The following is a 20,046-nucleotide window of genomic DNA, read 5'->3' on the forward strand; positions in this document are numbered from 1 at the left end:
TTTTACAATGATATAAGATCCACCAGCGTAATACAAGGAAAACATAGGTATTAAACGCGCAAACGAAGTTGACACTCGGCGCGGTGGCTGATAGGAACGACTGTAAATGGAAAATGCATTTACGGTCGCTCCCATCGGCCACCACGACGATTGTCAACTTTGTTTGCGCGTATGTGATATATATAACAGAAGGAATATAAACGGTAGGCCTGCATATATTTAATGTGGAGAGGACAGATTGTTGGCCGTAGCCTTGCTGAAGGAACCATCTCGGAATTTGCTTTAAGTGATTTAGGAAAATCGCAGAAAAGTAAAGCAGGATAGCCGGACTGAGCAAATCCTTCTGAATCTGAGGCCGGTGTACAATATACTGGCCAATAAAAACGTTTATTAAATAAGTCAAGATGGATATGTTATTGGATTTTTGACTGGATTGAAGGCATTGCACGGCAAAAAGCTGCAGTACATTTCACATAGAGAGTAATAACTTCTGTCATATAAAAATATGAACAATTTAGTCCCCAGAATTGCAAAATGGATGTAAAAAATTTTTATTCCGACACGAAATGTATATTTTGTCTTGTTGCCGCTACATAGTTCATTGTCTTTAAAACTGACTGTAGGCTCAAGATGAATATGTCACAGAAAAAAAATATTTTTTTCTGGAGGGTTAGTTGTTTCTCTATCGCCAGACAACATTAACAAACAACAAACACCAATTTCACTCACTGATCCTACGCTTTTGTGTGTATGACGATGCAAAGATATTCCGTGACACAATAGTTCGGGCGTGTTTGCGGTGGAGAAGTGGGTACATTGAAGTGTGCATGATGTTGTTTGTGGTTTTAGGATATAGCGGTGAGACGGTAGCAACATGAAGTGCATCACAACAAAAATGAAAAATAAGTATGGTGTGTAATGCGTTGTTTACAACCACATAATTGAAAGTTCTATAGTACACGAGCCTGTAGTGTCAGTAATTTAGTGATATGCTGTCTGCGATGTATATTAAAACAAAGTAGTCTGATTTCATTATTTAGTTGCAGTAAAAACGATGTATTTGAATATGTGCTGTTAATTATTTATCGACTTCTAGAAACCTAGGTTTCAGCCCAACTTTTCATACACAAAGCAGAAGACTGAACTGATGGGCAAGAATAAGTGTGACGCATACAAAATGTGACAATGTCTCACCTTTATTTATTTCGTGTTGCTTTATTCGGCTTGTAATATCGTCACGAGATGGCAGAGACCTGTGCCCATGTAATTTTTTTCGTACGATATTTGTTGTCACTGCTCACACGACAATAACACGAAGAAACACATCGATTATTAAGGGGGAAAACCTACCTAGTAAGTAATAGGCGTAGTCTCTTCAAATTGCTGAAACGTCAAGATCATTTAGTACGAAGGAATGAGAGAACATGCATGATAACGAATTTCTGCTCAACAGAGTTTTAAATAAATTTCTAAAGATATGACTCAGAAATAGCATGACTGGAAGTGTGTTAAAAAAACTCGAATTTTTATGGGACATCGAGACAAGGTGCAAGTGGTTTTTGGTTACAGGTATGCAGAAAATGGAACTACACATTCAGTTGGTCACATGCCGTTGCCAGTGGAACGCATTAGAAAGAAACTGATACTGTAGGCTTTAGTGTGATACGTACATAACAATCGAAGTGTTTATTTATAAAATGAATGAGGTTCGAAGCTATGTGTATTTTGAGTTAAAAACGAACACTGTGGTAGTATATATATAATTTATAATGCATAAACACAAAAGTAAACTCATATGCTGAAGAAAGTTTACATAAACCTCAATGTACGAATGTCACTTTGAACAAAACAAGTTGCTCTGGCGAAAATAGGTACTTTAGAGATTAGACAAATCAATGGGGGCCTTCAGTACATATTTATACTTCTTAAAGTGTTTGTTAAAAACAGCAAATGATGTTAGTAAATAGTCCCTATTCTTACAGTACACGGTTTATATGGGTGTCATTTATTTAAAAATATGATGATTGTGATTTACACTAATTATTCTAGGGAGTCATAATTATAAACAATGTAAAGACCTGTTAAGGAATTAGTGATTAATGTTCATGAACAGACATTCAGCTTCCAGGCAACCTTTATAGACATAAATCCATTTGCTTTATGGAACTATGCCCTTTATATAGTCATTCATATACAATGTATCCACAATTGGTATAACTGATTTGGTACTGGTGGACTACATTTTGCTTTGTAATTATATGCATGTATGCAACTTTATTTCATGAATATATTACAGGCAAGATGTTGGGCTCATGGAAGAAACATGGAATGATAAGAAACATTTATCTTATAATGTTACTTTTTTTGCATGATAAATATTTTTCCAAGAGGTATGTCGAAAAGGGAAATCCAGTTAGTGGCTACTGGGTGCCAGCCTGTTTAGTGCACACATTTGAGTCTTACGTTCTGACAGACTTTACTAAGAAAGCAAATGTATTGTTCTGTCCAAGCTGCTCAGTGTATTGATTTTCCTTTTTTCTCATCAGACATGTGTGACAATGGTATATGGCCATGAACATGTCAATATACACTTTGAATTTTGTGTGAAGGAAAGTAGAGTTGAAATATAAAATACCACTGTGGAAGTAAATATGATGCCTGTGATAACAAAAAAGCTGTTTAAAAATATACTTCTTTTGCAAAATTCAATAAAGGACACGGAATCAAGAATGTATCTACCGTGGCCTGTGACTGGGAACTGATGTGAAGTTTGGCATAAACGATTTGAGAAAACCAGAGTGACAAATCAGATACATAATCCTGAATTGTCTTCACATGAAGTTTTCCCTGCAGTTTAATTGTTTTTTATTGAGTTTCATTTACCATAATGGAATTAAATCAGCCAGAAGTATTTCCACATATGTTTGAAGGGGGCTTGATTTAATAACTTTTTGTTTGTTTGTACCACCCTGCTGATACATAACATGTTGTCTAGTTACATTTCAAGAAATTTTAGGGTTATCCTTTTATATTAAATCGTGCAGTCCAAAATACAGTTAAGTGTATCTGATTTACTTTATACATGTTTGAGTGTGCTTCAGTCAGTATGTTTTACAACAGAGAGATAAAGTTTCAGTTCTAAATCACTTAAGGCAAATGCAAGACGCAAATGATTGCCTGCTCAATCCAAGCTTGAACTCTGTATTTGTAATGACCACACCAAGTACAGTATGTTAGACCCTAATTTTTCCTTCATTTTTCTTCACACAATTCAAATGCTACAATACAAAACCTTATTACATATCACTATTACTGCTATATAAATTAGATTTAGCAAAGTTCTGTTGAACTGCACCTCACAGAAGGTATTGTAATAGGTGGAAAAATTGGTTGCATGATACTGAGCAAGGTGGTGCAGTGGTTAGCTCACTGGACATCCATTCAGTAGGATGATTTCTCAAATCCCTGTCCAGCCTTCCAAATTTAGGTTTCCAACGATTTCCGTAAATTGCTCCAGGCAAATGTTGAGATGGTTCCCTCGAAAAACTTAGCTGATTTCCTTCTCCATCCTTGAAACTACTCAAGCGTGTTCTCCCTCTCTAACGACCTGGAAGTCGATGGGACATTAAACCCTAATCTTTCTTCCCCCTCCACCGTGTTTCTTTTTCTTTCTTTTTTCTCGATAGTTTGGTGCTGTTGTGTGGCAACAGCAGAAGTGCATCATCATTGAAATTACCTGTCCAAATGCAAATAATACTCATATGGAAAAATGATCATATGGCGTTGTTGGCCGGGAGACCCCATTCGGGTAGTTTGGCCGCCGTATTGCAAGTCCTTCTTAGCTGACACCGCTTTGGCAACTTGCGAGTCAATGATGGAGGAGGACACACAACATTCAGTCCCGTGTCAGGAATAGAACCCGGTCTCCCTCCGTGGTAGGCGGTAATGCTACCGCTACGCTACGGAGGCGGACAATACTCATATAAATTGTATTTGATCATGCAGTGGCTATCAAGGTAATGAGCATTGTGGCAAAAATTACTTATTCTTGGCCTTCTCTCCAGCTGAGTATTATTTCACCACCCAACATTTAGTAGTTAACAGTTATGTTTAACATGAGCCATAGGATAACTGCACTCTACTCCTCATTCATTCATACTTACTTTTTTCATGGTCACTTTTGTGTTCCAACAAAATATACATCACAATAGGAACATGTTGTGAGGGACAGAGGGGGGGGGGGGGGGGGGGGGAGGGAGAGAGCGAGAGAGAGAGAGCTACTGGATGGATTATGGTGTACATTGAATCTTGATTCACTTAAGTGTGATTTTTAAAGTTATTTTGATTAAAATTTATCACAATTTCAATCATATTTTTAGTATTTCAGAACTGTGGATAAGTAACTTTGTCTAATTTTTAGAAAGTCATTATAATTTTTGAAGTATACTGTGTGAAAACATATTTCATTTATTTATCTGATGGGTGTGAACCCTATAATTCTCATCTGAGAACAGTTACCTATTTAGTATTCATACAAATCTTGAAGTAGAGGAATAAGGCATTACACACTTAAATGTCTCCAATTAAAACTGTTGCAGATCACCTCACTGGGTTCAGAGGTTGGTATACCCCAGAAGACATGGTCGTCTGTCAACGTGACTTCGTACATGCACACACCTTTGGTGGTTTTGTAAATTGTTAGAGCTGCAATTCTCTATACAGGTAGAATGGCCACTGGACTGCGTTAGTGTCATTCATGTCTAGTGATGTTACTAGGCTTGGTAGGGTGTATGAAATGTCAGATGTTGAGTGATTACTGTGAAGGACAAGGAAGTGCCGCATAGTGTTACTAGCACCTGACAGAGTTTTAAAGGGGCCTCATTGTGGGACTCTATTTGGCTGCTGGTTGAATCATGCAGTATTCAGTTTTGTGGGGCATTCGTATGTGATAATAGCCCCATGTTAGACAGGCATATTTGTCATCAAGGCTCTGCTCAACCGTATCTGACTACAGAACGGAGATAGCCGTATTGTGCACCAAGCACATTATAGCTTCTTCACATCTCTGCCTCCCATCAAAGAATGAGTAGTGGAGTCTCTGAAACATTCTGTTTCACTTCACACCATTGATCGAAGACTAGCAACAGCCAGACCAGGGAGTTACTGTCCCAGGCATAGGCTGCTGTTAACACAACACAAATGACTGTATTTGGAGTGGTGCTATAACCGCGAAACATGGATTGCTGATTAATGGCGTTGCATTGTGTTCAGCAGTGAATTGTGGTTCTACACTACCCTGTAAAACCTCCGTCAGTAAGTAAGACACCATTCTTACAACGTTTTAAAGAGTTACAGCAGTGTTACTCCCAGTAAAACTGCCATCAGGTATGAATTAAGGTAACGACTTCTAATGATTGAAGGGAATCTGATGGCACCATGATATGTCGCAGACATCCTGTGCCCTCATGTAATACCTCTCATGTAACAGTATCATTGTACCGTTTTTCAACAGGACAGTGCTCGTCCCCACAGGGCACATGGCTCCATGAACTGTCTGCATGATGAGCTATTTTCATGGCCAGCAAGACTGCCAGCTCTGTCCCCGATAGAACAAGTGAGGGAGTAACTAGGATGTCAACTCCATCCCAGTGCTAGTATCCAGAATGCCGAGGAATACTTACACAGTGGTGGGCCAGATTGCCTCAAGATAGGATATAATGGCGTTATGAGACACTTCTCAAATGCATTAGTGCATGCATCTTGGCCACAGAGGGTGCAATGTCATATTGATAAGTGGGCTCATACTGCCAAGTTCTTAATAAACTTCAGTCAATTTTATAATCACTGAAATAACATCACATACCCCTTTAACACATGTAGTTTCATTTTGTTTCCTCCTCCCCATCTGAGTGCTTTACTCTTTTTTTTTTTTTCCCCAGGCAGTGTGTGTTGATATATTGATTTGTTTGGTTGTGAGACTAGTTCTTAATATTTTTGTAGTATTGTAATCAAGCTCAGTTACCATATATTTGTTCAGTCTGAGGCTTCTAAGCATGGGGATTCCATATTTATGGCTTCAGAGGCAAGAAGACAGGATTCAGCTGAAATCCTTGAATAACACAAAAGATAATAAATTTAATTCATGGGAGAAATGGAAGTATGCAGCACATGAAGCAGGCACTAGATAATACAGATAGTAAAATATGAGACTGGTAGAAAGTAGGAATGACAGGGTAATAAATGCAAAGCTGTTAAACCATCCTTGACTAAAAGAAAAATAGATGCTGTGTGTAGGAAAATCAAATAATCCTTTGGCGATAAGAAAAGCAGCTGCACCAGCAGTGTCATGCTAGTACTGAGAAAAAGAAGAGAAGCCTAAAATAGAGGATCTAGGAGGGCCATGCGAAGACAGTATTATGGAAGTGGATGAAGAGATGGAAAAGTTGAAACTGCAAGAAGAATATGACAGTACCTAAATGTCTGGGTCTAAACAAGGCACATGCTGTAGGTGAAAGTTACACAAAATTATACCATTTATCTCGACTGTAGCCTTGTACGGAAGTGAAACAGTATAGACAAGAAGATAATAAAGTTTTGAAGTGTGCTACTATAGAAGAATGCTGAAGAATCTGATATGGGTAGATCATGTAACTACTGAGGTGGTATTGAATAGAATTGTGTGTGTGTGTGGGGGGGGGGGGGGGAGAGATTTGTGGCACAGCTTGACTAGAAGAAGGGATTGGTTGACAGGACACATTCTGCGACATCAAGGGATCACCAGTTCAATGCTGAAGGGATTGTGCGGGGGGAGTAAAAGTTACAGAGGGGTACCAAGAGAAGAATACAGTAAGCATGTTCAAAAGCATGTAGATTGCAGTATTTATTCGGAGATAAAGAGGCTTGCACAGGATAGAGTAGCAGGGAGAGCTATATCAAAACATTCTTCGCACTGAAGACAGCAGCAGCAACTATAATGAACACAGTAAATCCACTTCATAATTTATAATGAAATGAGTGGAAACAAATTCCCTTGATATAGCTAAGAATGAGGCATTACATATTGATATGACCTCATCTAACAGGAGGATTTGTACTTGATATGTGGGGCAACCACAGCTCTAGTATTGCATTTCAAACGATAATACCACAACAGCTATTGCAGTTTAATCAGTTGAAATGTAACTGAGTGTGTTTTATTTTGCGGTGGGAAGTCATACCTTTGTTACAGCAAATGTTATGTGAATATGTGATGGCCTCTGAGCTGGTGCTAAGCAGGTATAATGGAACTTTTAGTGATAAAATGAAAAGGGTTGATACCCATGATGTATTCGGCCCTGATATGCTATATTTTGCAACTAATCATGCTACTTTTCTCTGTATCTTCTTAATACTCCTATTTGTAAGCATATCATTTGTGGACTGTGTTCTTAAAACTGGGATGCTCAAAGTGTTTGCTTGAGAGCTGAAGTATTATTCTTCAGAAATTTGACAGAAAATCTCTGGACTATCACCATTGCAATGTGACTCTTAGTTAAAATACTGTCTTACCAATGATACACATCGTTGTCAATTCTAGTCCATATTTCCCAGTTTTTCATTGCTAAATCTCTTTATTTGATTTTTTTAATGGTCCCATGGCAGCCATATTCAATCATGAAATGGTGATTTTGATGACTCCTTGGTGTTGTTTTGCTTATATTGCAGTATTGTATATCGGTTTGTGTTTATACGATATTGCATAGAAGATTTAAGATACACATTTGAGGTAATCATGTCAGCTTTATGCTTCATAATTAATATTAACATTCATAATTCATTAATATTTACAATTTTGTACATAAATACTCATCAGCCATGAGTTATTCTTCTCACAAACATTTCATTTTTAAATAGTTTTTATGCTTTGTGCAAGGGACCTTTTTTATAGTTGACAGTAGTGATGTGGTTGGAAAAACGAATGTCAAAAATGTATCTCATGCAAGTGTTCATCACCAATTCCATCTACCTAGAGCTCTCATATGTATGTCCTTGATGATTAGCATCACCATAGTTGATTCTGTAAGTCTCTGTTTAAGTTCAGTGTATGAGTAATTAATGCTAGTGACTTCTGTTTCAAAACAACTGTTTCCATTTGCCTATATTTACCTCATGTCACTTCCCTTCAGGATCAAATTAAGTTATGTCATTCATATTTCACGATGACACACTGTGACTGTCTTTAACAAAGTGCTACAGACAGGTAATTTGCTGTGAACAACAGCAATCCTGAGATGCTTTGTAGTATTTTCTCCTGTAGCAATTTGCCAATTATGTAGCTGAGGATAAAACTGCCTTATCAATTTTTAACACCAGAAACACTCCTTGAGATATATGAGAGATTTCTCCCATGTCATCATCTTGTCAGTTTGAAAGAACTAAGTGGTTGTGCTTCACCAATCAGTTCAGGTAACTAAATAATGAACATCATAGAAGGTTTGCACTATAAACATATGGTGTGTTCTTATGCAACCACTGAATTAATTATTTGTTCATTCTAAGTGTAGTGATTTATTTTTACAGGGATCATGTCACCTTAATACAAGGAAAATGCAAATGGTATGTACAGGATGATTGTAATTAGTCTTTTTCTATTTTAGAGCTCCTCCTCCCCCCCCCCCCCCAATCCATGACAAATGAGTGATTGTAGGACAATGAAACTTTGTGGAAACATTTGTAATGACATGCAGAAGAGAAATAATGAATAAACTATTGAAATAAACAAATTTTAGATTCCACATGAGAGGGTTACATTTGTTAATTGCATATCATGATTACATTCCAGGTTACAAACGTTGCTCAGTGTGACGACCATCTACATCCATGATAGTGTGGAAACACACTAGAGGTACCATTTCACAGTTACTCACAGCACTGTTTGAATGCTGAACCATGGAATGTTCAGCTAGTGTGACACAGCGTGTGCACTGCTTAAAGATCACATGTGTCAAGCATTCTCAGCCAGGGGAACAGTAACTTTTTCAACAGTTAGTGACACTCCCAGAAGCTATTCTCAAATTTCCAGTTAATTTGAACTTCCAAAGCACGTTGTTCAACCCCGGTGCAGAAAGACGACCTTTCTGTTTTCCTCCTGGGAGTGCAGCAGCACTATAGCTGTTGTTTTGATGAAGCAGCTTTACGAGTAAAGCCCTGATCACCTTGTCCAGACAACTGTTGACCATTTGCAACTATAATTAACACTTATGCTTGTCCTTCAACCCTTTGTCACCATACCAGTACCAGTACCTAATGGCAAGTCATGACACTAATATTACTAAGAAGACACAGCCTGCAGCATGCAGTCTGGGCATCATTCCTATAATGTTGGGTACCCATACAATGAATAGTTTTCTGCCTACACTGGCTCAAGTAGTAAAATTTTAATTATAACCACATGTATATTCATACCCACACATTTAATGAGGAGAATACAGATAGTTAGATGTGGGCTTCTTGAGGGAATCATCCTGGAATTGCTTGAAGTGATTTGGGGAAACCTGAATCAAGATGACAGAGCATGAGTCTCCCTCCTCAATCTGAGATTAGTGTCTTAACAAATACCCTACCTCATTCAGTTATATGTAACACACAGTTGTCCTTTTTTTGTTCACACTTGGATTAAATTATCTTAGTTACATGAAAACTTATAATACACTATTCACTTTGTATCTCCACACTGCACACACCACAAGCAGCTGCAGATGACTTTAGGACCATGACTGTGCAGTTGCACCTTTGATATGTCTCCATGTCTTCCCTTCTGCCAATCTGAAAGACTAACCAATATCACTTCATGATAGGTTGAGATGCTGAACTCAGAAAAATGGTGAGAGATTAGTATTAACAGTAGCATTCACTTTTTGCTAATAATAATACTCTGTTACATTATTATTATTATTATAATTATTATTATTATTATTATTATGTATTAACATCCCTGCTTATTCTTTAATTGTGTTGTATGTATTATTTAAGTGGCATGGTTTGACTGCCAATTTAACTAAAGGACAATAATTATCTCATCTCTTTGGGTGAATTATTATGCAATTTTAATACCTGATAGAAAATGCTGTGTAGTTCCCCCTCCTCATCCTCCCCCCCCCCCTTTTTTGATAAATGTAGATCCAAACTGACTCTAGTTCCTTAATTGTGTACAGAACTATTTGTGAAAATTTTCTAATATTTTTGCTGATGCCTACAACAGATTGGTAGTTGAACTGACTTAGCAAGTAACAATGCCATCTTTTAAAACTATTTTCTTACAGTAACTCCAAATACTATTTTTTGTAGTCGTCTGTTATGAACCTTTTCTGGTGTTTGAAAATTGTGCTATCATCTGTGCATCTGGTCCCTAGAAAAGAATCCTGAACTGAGTGTTCATAGGAATAGTATATAATGACTGAAAGTCTATGTCTGGTACCTTCTTCATCAGTTCTCCATCCTATATTACTTCTTATTTTTATTATTCATTCCTTAATCCGACTGTCTTTTGTCCATAAGTAACTGCTGAAAGTATTTTTTATGTAGTACGTATGTTACAGGCATATATGATTTTAATTTCCAATTTTTACAGCAATAATCTGCGTTTTGCAGCCTTATATTACTCTTGTCACTTTTCTACTTCATCTGCATGCCTGTGTCTTCTGTTCCTTATATCTTTCTCATACTCCGGATTGTCCACTCTTCACCTGTAATTTTTAGTCACTGTTTCTCCTGGCAGCCTCTAACCTTTTCCCGGTCTCTGCCTTTCTGCCTTGTTGCCAGCAACCTCTCCTGCCTATTCCTGCATGGTCACACCATCACAGTCTTTTGTAACCGCCTTCGTATCTGCTGCCCCCCCCCCCTTTCCACGTGCGCTTTCTCTCTCTCTCTCTCTCTCTCTCTGTCTCTCTCTCTCTGTCTCTCTCTCTCTCTCTCTCTCTCTCTCTCTCACACACACACACACACACACACACACACACACCACTATTTTCTTGCCTCCACCATGGCCAAGATTGCTTCAGTACATATGATTTTAACGACATTTATTTGTCTGTGTTTATCTCTTATCTAATGTTAAAAGGTGTTACATGCCCTATCTCTGGAGCTTGCTAGTAATTGTTTTCTCTCGATATTCACACTGTAAATTATTCTTACTTTTCTATATACACAACTACTCTGTAGCAGCAGAATGTCGTACTATCCTTCATTTATAAGAATGTGTAGCATAGTTTCTGAATCGATGTGGAAGTAGGATAGTCTGTCTGCTCTGTAGCATCAAGCAACTGAGCAGTAAAAATTAAGGGGCCAGGAATTGCATCCTACTGGGAATTATTTTAATCCTGTATAAAGTTATACAGGTCAGTATCTAAAGTATGCAAGAATTATGTTCCTACTAAAGAAAGATAATGCAGAAAATACGATAACTGCAGCCCATTTCCTGTACTCTCATCTGTCTAGAAAGTAATAGAATCAAGTATGAAAGACAGACTAATTAGTTACTGCAATAAATGCAATGTTTTTAATGAAAAGGAGTTTGGCTACCGGTCTAGCAGAAGTAGGATTGGCTATGACACAGTTTACAAATGTACAAGAATTTATGAAAGTAGAGCTTGAAGCTTTCAGCTGGGATGACTGGTTACAGTTACATTTTTAGACCTAACCAAGGCTTTTGACTGTATTGACCATAAAATAATAAACAAACTGAGGTACTAGAAAGAAGAGAATAGCCGATGAGTGGTTCTAGTCATACTTGCGGAATACGGTGCAAAAGATTGTCTCTTTAAACATAAATAATAAATCTACAAACTGTCTAGCAAAGGCAGGAATGGATATTGATTGTTAGGTTATATGGATTTAACAAACAAAATACTACTGAAGAATATGTCATCAGCATGTTATGTCCTTAGGGCCCATTCATCATTGTGAAACAGCCACTGGCTTGTAGTGATGTGGAATTCCTAACTAGACTCAATTCTTATCTATGGGATTCTGTTCTTGGGATCAAATACATAAAAGTGGAACACAGTTTTCAAACTGCATAGAAGGGCTGTAAGAATAATAACTAAAAGTAGTAGTCAGGCTCATTGGCAGGATTTGGAGGGGGGGAACCAACAACATCATTTTCTGTCAGATTATCATTGTATAAGTATTTTCCCAAGGAAATGAAAAAGAGACCTAAAATGCATTCATTTAGAAAGGAATTCAGAACAGTTGCATACTACACTGATAAGGCTTACTTATTAATTCCAAGTAGAGCTTAATAATAAAATAAAAGATGGTTGCTCGCACGTAATTCCAATATCTATCCTCTTTATCCAACATCTCACTCATCAATAGCAGGTGCTGACTCAGTTTGTCAGACTGGTGTAAGGGGAGACATGGAGATGTAATAGAGCTATGGTCCTAAAATCAACTACAAGTATGTGAAGTTGTGTGCAGTGAAAAGTTTTAAAAGACAAAATGACAGTGCATTTGTTAAAACATTGGCCTCGGAGTCTTTTGAGAGGTTGGAGGTTCTTACTCTGCCTGGCCATCATTGTTTAGTTTCTCTATAGTTTTCCTAATTCATTTAATGTAAATGCCAGGCTAGATCCTTCATCGAGGCCATATTTCTGTCTATATGGCTTGTGTGTTTTGTGTATTCAGCTGACACAGCCTGTATCATTGTAAAATAATCCGTGGGCAAACAAGTTAATCATATTGACACTGAGTGGTATAAGTTACACAACTCTACAGACAGGAATAAACATTTAAGTTAAATGAAAGTTCTGCTTTTACACTCATAGTGTGCTGCATATTTGATGTTGCAGTCTTTTGTAAGTGTATGCCAGAGACACCCCTCTTAACAAGCATTCTGGCCAGAAAATGTTGTGGTATAGCTAGTAGTGGCCTCCTCCAAATATTTTTCAGTTTTCTGTAATTTCCGTTGTTTAACCCTTTCAGTTACAAATTCATTTTTTAAAAAAATTGCCTTTGCTATCCAGTTCTTTGAATTAAATTATGATTTTTCAGATTTGTAAAATATTCGAAGGTGCCCCCCCAAGAGGGGATCAATGCATCCCCAAATGAGGACATTGTGTTCGAGTGGGTGAAGACTAAGGCGAAAAGTCAAAGTATTTTATTTGACGAAAATACATAAATTACACTAAGCTTACTTAATGATTATACAAATAAACTATGATTTACATTTGTGAAGAATGATAGTGAAACAAACATTTTTTTTTTTTCTATACAGAGGGAAGTTAATGTTACATTTTACACAATAACATTTGGTTTTGCCTTTGCAATCCAGATTCTTCCACTTGTCAAATGATTTTTTGTCACTGACCACTGGAAGATGCCCAGTGTTGTCCAAACAAACATCACCTTCTGGACGAACTTCCGTATCGGCTCATTTTGATGTACTTGCAGATGGCATTGGACTCTCACTAGTGGGACACCCCTTTTCAAGGGTCTTATTTTTAGGAACACCTAACTCTGATGCATTTTTCTTGTACTCAATTATTGCATTTACACATGCGATACCATTGCATGGGCAGACATGCAAAACGTCCACTTTCATGATCCGATGAATGTGCAGCAAATTGTGATCAGAATATCCATCTTGTTGACCCCTCCCATATGTTGATTGTAAATGTCAATAACTTATGGCCGGTCAATTGTAACCTATTTCTTTTCAGTTTTATCCCATCTTTTACACACATATTTGTTTCCAGTTCCCACAACCTTCGGTGCCATTACCAATGGCTTGTTGTCTTACCATTGTTTTACTATAACTTATTTACCTGCAGCTCCCAGTAATACCCAGTCCTGGGGTATCTCAAATTTCCCATCAGAACGTGAATTCCTGTAAGCAAAAGAATTCTTTTTCTGTCGTAGGAGCAAAATTACCTACACTTCTGTAAACTACGGAAATATTTGCACATTCCACACATTTGTGCACAAGAACATTAGTGACATTTTTGTTAAAAAAATTGGTAGGGACTCTCAAGTTTATTCACTGCCTCAGAATAACATTTGTACCATTCGATAAAAGGAGATATATAAGTGACTCCTCTTTTCCTCCACCGAATATCTTTATTAGGTGTTAATTGTCCAAAATTATGATGCCACTCTAGATCAACAATGTCCATCACATCAGTTTCAGGCATAATATCTATTTCAGGATGGTCTTGTTCATTGTCATTGTTTTACGCTCCGATGATAAGGGATCTCCAGAACCTATAATGAAAAATGCTATTACAAAAGTAAAAACTCATAAAAAAGCTTACATCTGAGTAGCCCAGATGAAAAGGCAGCTAAATTCATTATATATTGATATTGAGGTGGACACACGGTCATATAGATTTTTTGAGCACCTACATGATGGCCGTTTGGATGGGACTAGTGTTTTGTTATTATCTCAGTGTCACTTATCAGTCAGTTAGCAGGCTTTGCGTCTAGGCTACAGAGCTTACAATATACAGTATGATATAAAATGTGTAACACTATCTCCATCATTGTCCTCTTATTCAAAATTATCGCCAGGATCGTCGGATAGATCATCAATTTCAGGTGAATTGAGGAGCTCTATAACTTCTTCTTCCGTAAGTGGCCTTCATCTATCTTGGACTCGGGGCATTGTGAAATCACTGTAAGATGGCTAAAAAGACAGTGAAATAATGTCCTAAATTTCTATGCTATTACAACCTTCCAATCACACTGTCCTTATTTGGAGACATTTATAAAGCTATAAATATGTCACTTACCTTTCGTTCTGAAAGACACCTTTAGTTTTCACCTTCAAGAATGCACCTTTCTATGCACAAATAATTTTTTTACCTAAACTCAGAAGATATGAACTGGTTGATTGGAGGCACAAAGATTACTGGAAGTGGCCATATGACAGTGCACATTCAGTTATGTTTCGTAGTACCACAGATAGACAGGAGACGTCGAAATTGTTCTCAAATAAACTCTCTGCTTGTGACAATATGAGGACAACAGCCACAAATGATAAAATTTAACAAATTTTAATACACTAAGCATTTATTTAGTATGTCCTTATATGAGGACACCATGACCGAAAGGTTTAATGAAATGCTGAACTGTGTTGTTGTTAAGGTCTTCAGTCCAAAGACTGATGACATGCATCTCTATGAACAAAAATAAATAAAATAAATAATTATCAGTAGAGAAGATCAAAAATTTTTGGCCAAACTTACAGTCAAAAATACATTTACTGCAGCTGTGATTTTTGCACATTCTATTTGAGATACTGTTGTTAATCATAGTTTGTAATTAACAGGAAATAAAGTATGAAACTTCCAGGTAGATTAAAACTGTGTGCCAGATCAGGACTTGAACCTGGGACCTTTGCCTTTTTCGGGCAAGTGCTCTACTGATTGAGCTATCTGAGCATGACTTATTAGCTGCCCTCACTGCTTTACTTCTGCCAGTACCTCATCTCTTACATTCCAAACTTACGGAAGTTACTCTGCATAGCTTGTGGGACTAGCATTCCAATAAGAAGGGATATTGCAGAAACATAACTTAGCCAAACCCTGGGGGGATTGTTTCCATAGCAAATTTGTCTCTCCATCATAGTGTGTGCTGATTTGGAAGTTCCTGTCAGATTAAAACTGTGCCAGACCGGATTTGAATCTTGGCGTATCATGGGCAAGTGCTCAACCAGGTGAGCTATCCAAGCATGACTCACAACCCACAGTCACAGCTTTAATTCCAGTTGCACCTCATCTCCTATCTTCGAAATTTCACAGAAGGTGTCCTGCATATCATGAGACACTAACACACCCAGATGAAAGGAACTTCTGCGAAGTTTGGAATGTAGGAGATGAGGTATTGGTGGAAGTAAAGCTGTGAGAGGTTGAGTTATGTGCGGATTGCTCAGTTGGTAGCAAACTTTCTCATGAAAGGCAAAGGTGCCAGGTGCTAGTCCCAGTCCAGCATGCAGTTTTAATTTACCAGGCAGTTTCAAATGAGCACGCACTCCACTGCAGAGCGAACATTCACTCTGGGTGTAGAGTATGGTTCGTAGGTATTGCTTTGAATAGTCAACAGTATATTGTGTTATGTGTAATTTTCATGAATAAATAAATCGAATATGAAAACACAAAAATGAGCTGATATTGTGTGACAGTATAAAATTTTGGTACTATTGTATGAGAGGCTGCAGTTTGGTTCACTCAATCATTAAACAATGTGCAGTAAATTGTCTAGATTTTGTAATGTCAACAAGCTACTATGATGAAATTATAAGACAGAATTACTGGCCAGTACTTACTTTCAGCAGGTAAAATAATCAGTACTGCCGGGAGACACACATAAAAGTGTAGTAAATTATCCAACTATATAACAGCATTGGCTTACTGTCTAAATATATTCATCTCATTCTAGGGTTACCTAAATATTCCTGCTACACTGTGTTTGTGTCAGAGTTTCTGAGCTTTTTTCTCTCATTGAACCATCAACCTCCAGCAGTGGTAGTCAACCTGGGTCCTACTGCTCTCTAGTCGGTTTCCATCTTTCATGGTAGGCAGTAGGGGTTTCAAAAACATTTTCATTAGATTAAAAAAAAAAACTGACTTAAGTGTCTGGTAAGTAACATTATTATAGGCTTTAACTTGCTGGAACTCTGCTTTATAATTTTTAGAAAGTAAAGTAACTTGCTTACTTTATAAATCACCAATACTGTGGATCCAGTCAGCAGTTAGCAAATTTTAGTATTAACAGAGATACAAAAGTGAGCAGTAGGTAAAAAAGATTGACTACCCCTGGTCTACAGTGATGAACAAGACACTGGTTGATTTTCTGCTTATAGTAATGATCATCTTGGGAAAAAAAATCCAGGTGTTAATTTGTGAGATCCTGTTACATGATTAGATATTTTCCTTGTCCTCCCTTTTTAATAGTAATTTTTTTCACTAGGTATTCTTGCTGGGAAATGACAACAGCATAAGTAGCCATGAACTGGCATATCTAATGTGTGACATGCTGTCTGATGAGGAAGCTGCTATTGAATGATGGCACCATTTCCATTGTTACTTGCAGTATGGCTATATGCACAACTGGAACTGCCAAGCAGTGTACTGTGTGCTGGTAAGTAATATTCAGCCGAAATTTGTTTGTTTCCATCTCGTAGTCAGCACTCATAGTAATTATCTACTGCCAATATATTGTGGGGCTAAGTTGCTTACAGACATTGAAGAAGGAAATTGACAGTTGTTAATTTTTAGAGTCACATGAATTTTTTCTCATGAGAAATGATTGGATTTTTAAAAGTGTCTGAGTAAATTACATGTATCACAACCTGTATTTAAGTCCCAACACTTGCATTTTTTGCTGTTTTTTTTAATCATCTCATGCCAGATGTCATCACTGCAGTACTGGTGTTTCTTATAAAAGGTTAATCCCTCTGATATCAAACATCATTGTCTATGTTGTTCTTTCAGTGCACTACAGTGGTCTGCTGGACTGGGGCTCTCAGCATGGATTTCTTGTCTGTTGCTACCCTGTCTCCCTGTACATTTTTAGTTCCTGCATTATGAGATGGCACTGGACTCATTTGGGAGGATCAGGGCTCAAATCATATCCAATCATCTAGATTTAGGTTTTCTCTGGTTTCCTTAGTCAGTTAAGACAAATGCTGGGATAACAGAGACACAGTAGATTTCATTCACCATCATGTCTGATTAAGCTCTTGCTCAATCTCTAATGATACCATTGTCTATGGGACTTTAAACCCCAGTCTTTCCTCTTTCCTCCCATTTTCAGTTCCTTTCTCTTTCAAGCAGCAAAAGGAAATATAAGGGATTGAACCTGTGTTTTATTGGTCAGGAATGATTACCACATTCCCTATCAATTTTGTAAATGTTGTGATTTTTCTACCTTTACTAGTATTAGAAACATGGGTATTTACAGAAAACTAAATAGACTTCACTTGACAGAACAAAATGAATGAAGGCAGCCCACCTCTTTATGATGAAGAAGCAACTTTTAGGGTGTGTTGGTTCATAAAAAGTAGTGACGAGTGTCACTCAACTTTCACACTTCTGTACTTACTTCTAAGAGGCCACAGTCAGCACATCTACACAATTATTCTGTTTGGCAGAGGGTTCATAGAACCACTTTCTCTACCTTTCTACTTCCAAATAGTACAGGGAAAAAATGAATACCAAATCTTTCCATTCAAACTCTGATTTCTATATTTTATTAAGATCCTCATTTCTTCCTTTGTAGGGGAGAGTCAACAAAATAATTTTATATTTGGAGGACAAAACACGCCACCTCAATTATCATATCTGTGACACACTTTCTCTGATTTTGCTATAACACAGAATGAGCTGTTCTTCTTTACTCTTATTTGATGTCCTCTGTGTTAAGGATTCCATGTCATGGAGCTATACTACAGAAGAGGATGAAAAAGTGTATTGTAGGCAGTCTCCATAATAGATTTACTGCACCTTGTAAGTGTTCTGCCAATAAAGCAGTCTATGGTTCACTTTTGCAACAACATTTTTTGTGTGGTGGTTTCCGTTCAAGTTGTTCACAGTTATAATCCGTAGGTATGTAGATAATCAACAACTTTTAAATTCATGAGATTTATTGTATAATGGAAGTGTAACATTTTTTTTTATTGTATTTGGTGTGGAGTACCTAACACGCACTGTTGCTCATATCATCATCAGCAGTAGCAGAAGCATAGTATTTGCTATTTGTAAGTGTATGTTTTATTGTTTATTGTCTTTTCTTTTAATAATATCTGTGTAAGTTAAGAGTGTATTTTACCGGGTTGTGGCACTGACAAAAGTATCTGACTGAATAAAAATTGAATAAATAACATTGGTTAGTTCACTAAAATTGTGAAAATTGCACGTCTGGCCAAGGATTGTGTGAATGAATCTGAATTCAGAAGCTGTGCAGAGCACAGTAAGTGACAAAGATTGCAAATACAGTGGCCCAGCAGCATCTCCCTCTTGTGATACTGGAAAGGTCATTCTTACCCCAAGGTCATTGATAGAAGCACCATCGTACAAGGTGGGAATGTGAAAGCAAGTAGCAGTATACATTGGCCATGTCAAACAGTGCACTATCAGTTTGTGACTGAGTTTGCACAAGGCAGAATTATGGTTTTCTGGAGAATTTGTGTGTTATAGCATGATATTTCGGCTTGTACAGGGCATTCTTTTCTTTTTAATAAGGTCTGTATAAGTTAACAAATTTTACAAGGCTGTGTAACTGACAGAAATGTCTGATTGAATAAAAAATTAATAACTTTGGTTAATTCACTAAAATTGTGAAAATTGCAATCCCACCAAGGACTCTGTGCTGAGCATTTGGAACCTATGTCATACAGAGTGACAACCAGCTGCAACTTAAGCATGAGATAATTGTGTTATTGTGGAGTTATCATAAGAGACCATGCAGCTTTGTTCACAGTGATCACTGAATTCTGGAGCACAGCAGTGGCAATCAGCCTGCTGTGTCAAAAGTTTGACAATGCTTCGAGTGAGTTGAACTTCTAGTACACCTACTGTTGGGCTGGCCTCCATTGTCTAGAAACCATAAGTGCTTTGACTGCAGTTGGCATGTAAATGTTGTTGATTTTCTTCTGAGTGGCAGAAGTTTTCAGATGAGTCCCACTTCTTACTGTCTTACATTAATGGTCACATAACGTGCCGAATGCTACCATGATGACTACATTCTAACAGTCTACACTGTTGACAAACATAGCAGACAGTGTCGGATTTGACATTCAATCTAGATACTTATTACTTGAGAGCACTCTAAACGGAGACTATTTTAGGACAGATTTAAAACTAACAGTAGTACCTTTCTTCCAGTCAACTTAACATGCCATCTTTCAAAATGAGAATGTCAGACCAGATGTGACGAGTAATATGCTAACCATCTCCAGCTTTGTTGACCTGCACATTTTCCTGGAATTTCACCCATCAAACGTGTCGGGGGTATCTCCGGTCAACAGGTTGTTCAACAAGATTGTCTACTGTTGGTGTTTTTGTGGAGTCA

At 37.4% G+C, this 20,046-nt stretch overlaps 1 protein-coding gene across 1 annotated transcript in view; it reads left to right on the forward strand.

Moving 5' to 3' along the window:
• The first annotated feature begins 776 nt into the window (after nt 1-776).
• LOC126249006 (tyrosine-protein kinase transmembrane receptor Ror2) overlaps nt 777-20,046 on the forward strand; it is a 45,875-nt gene continuing 26,605 nt past the window's right edge. The window contains exons 1-2 of the mRNA XM_049950594.1: nt 777-911; nt 16,945-17,115. Coding sequence (XP_049806551.1) covers nt 17,037-17,115 — 79 coding nt within the window. The 5' untranslated portion in view covers nt 777-911; nt 16,945-17,036. The remainder of the gene's footprint in view (nt 912-16,944; nt 17,116-20,046) is intronic.

The sequence above is a fragment of the Schistocerca nitens genome, chromosome 3, assembly GCF_023898315.1.
Source record: "Schistocerca nitens isolate TAMUIC-IGC-003100 chromosome 3, iqSchNite1.1, whole genome shotgun sequence".
Lineage (NCBI taxonomy): Eukaryota > Metazoa > Arthropoda > Insecta > Orthoptera > Acrididae > Schistocerca > Schistocerca nitens.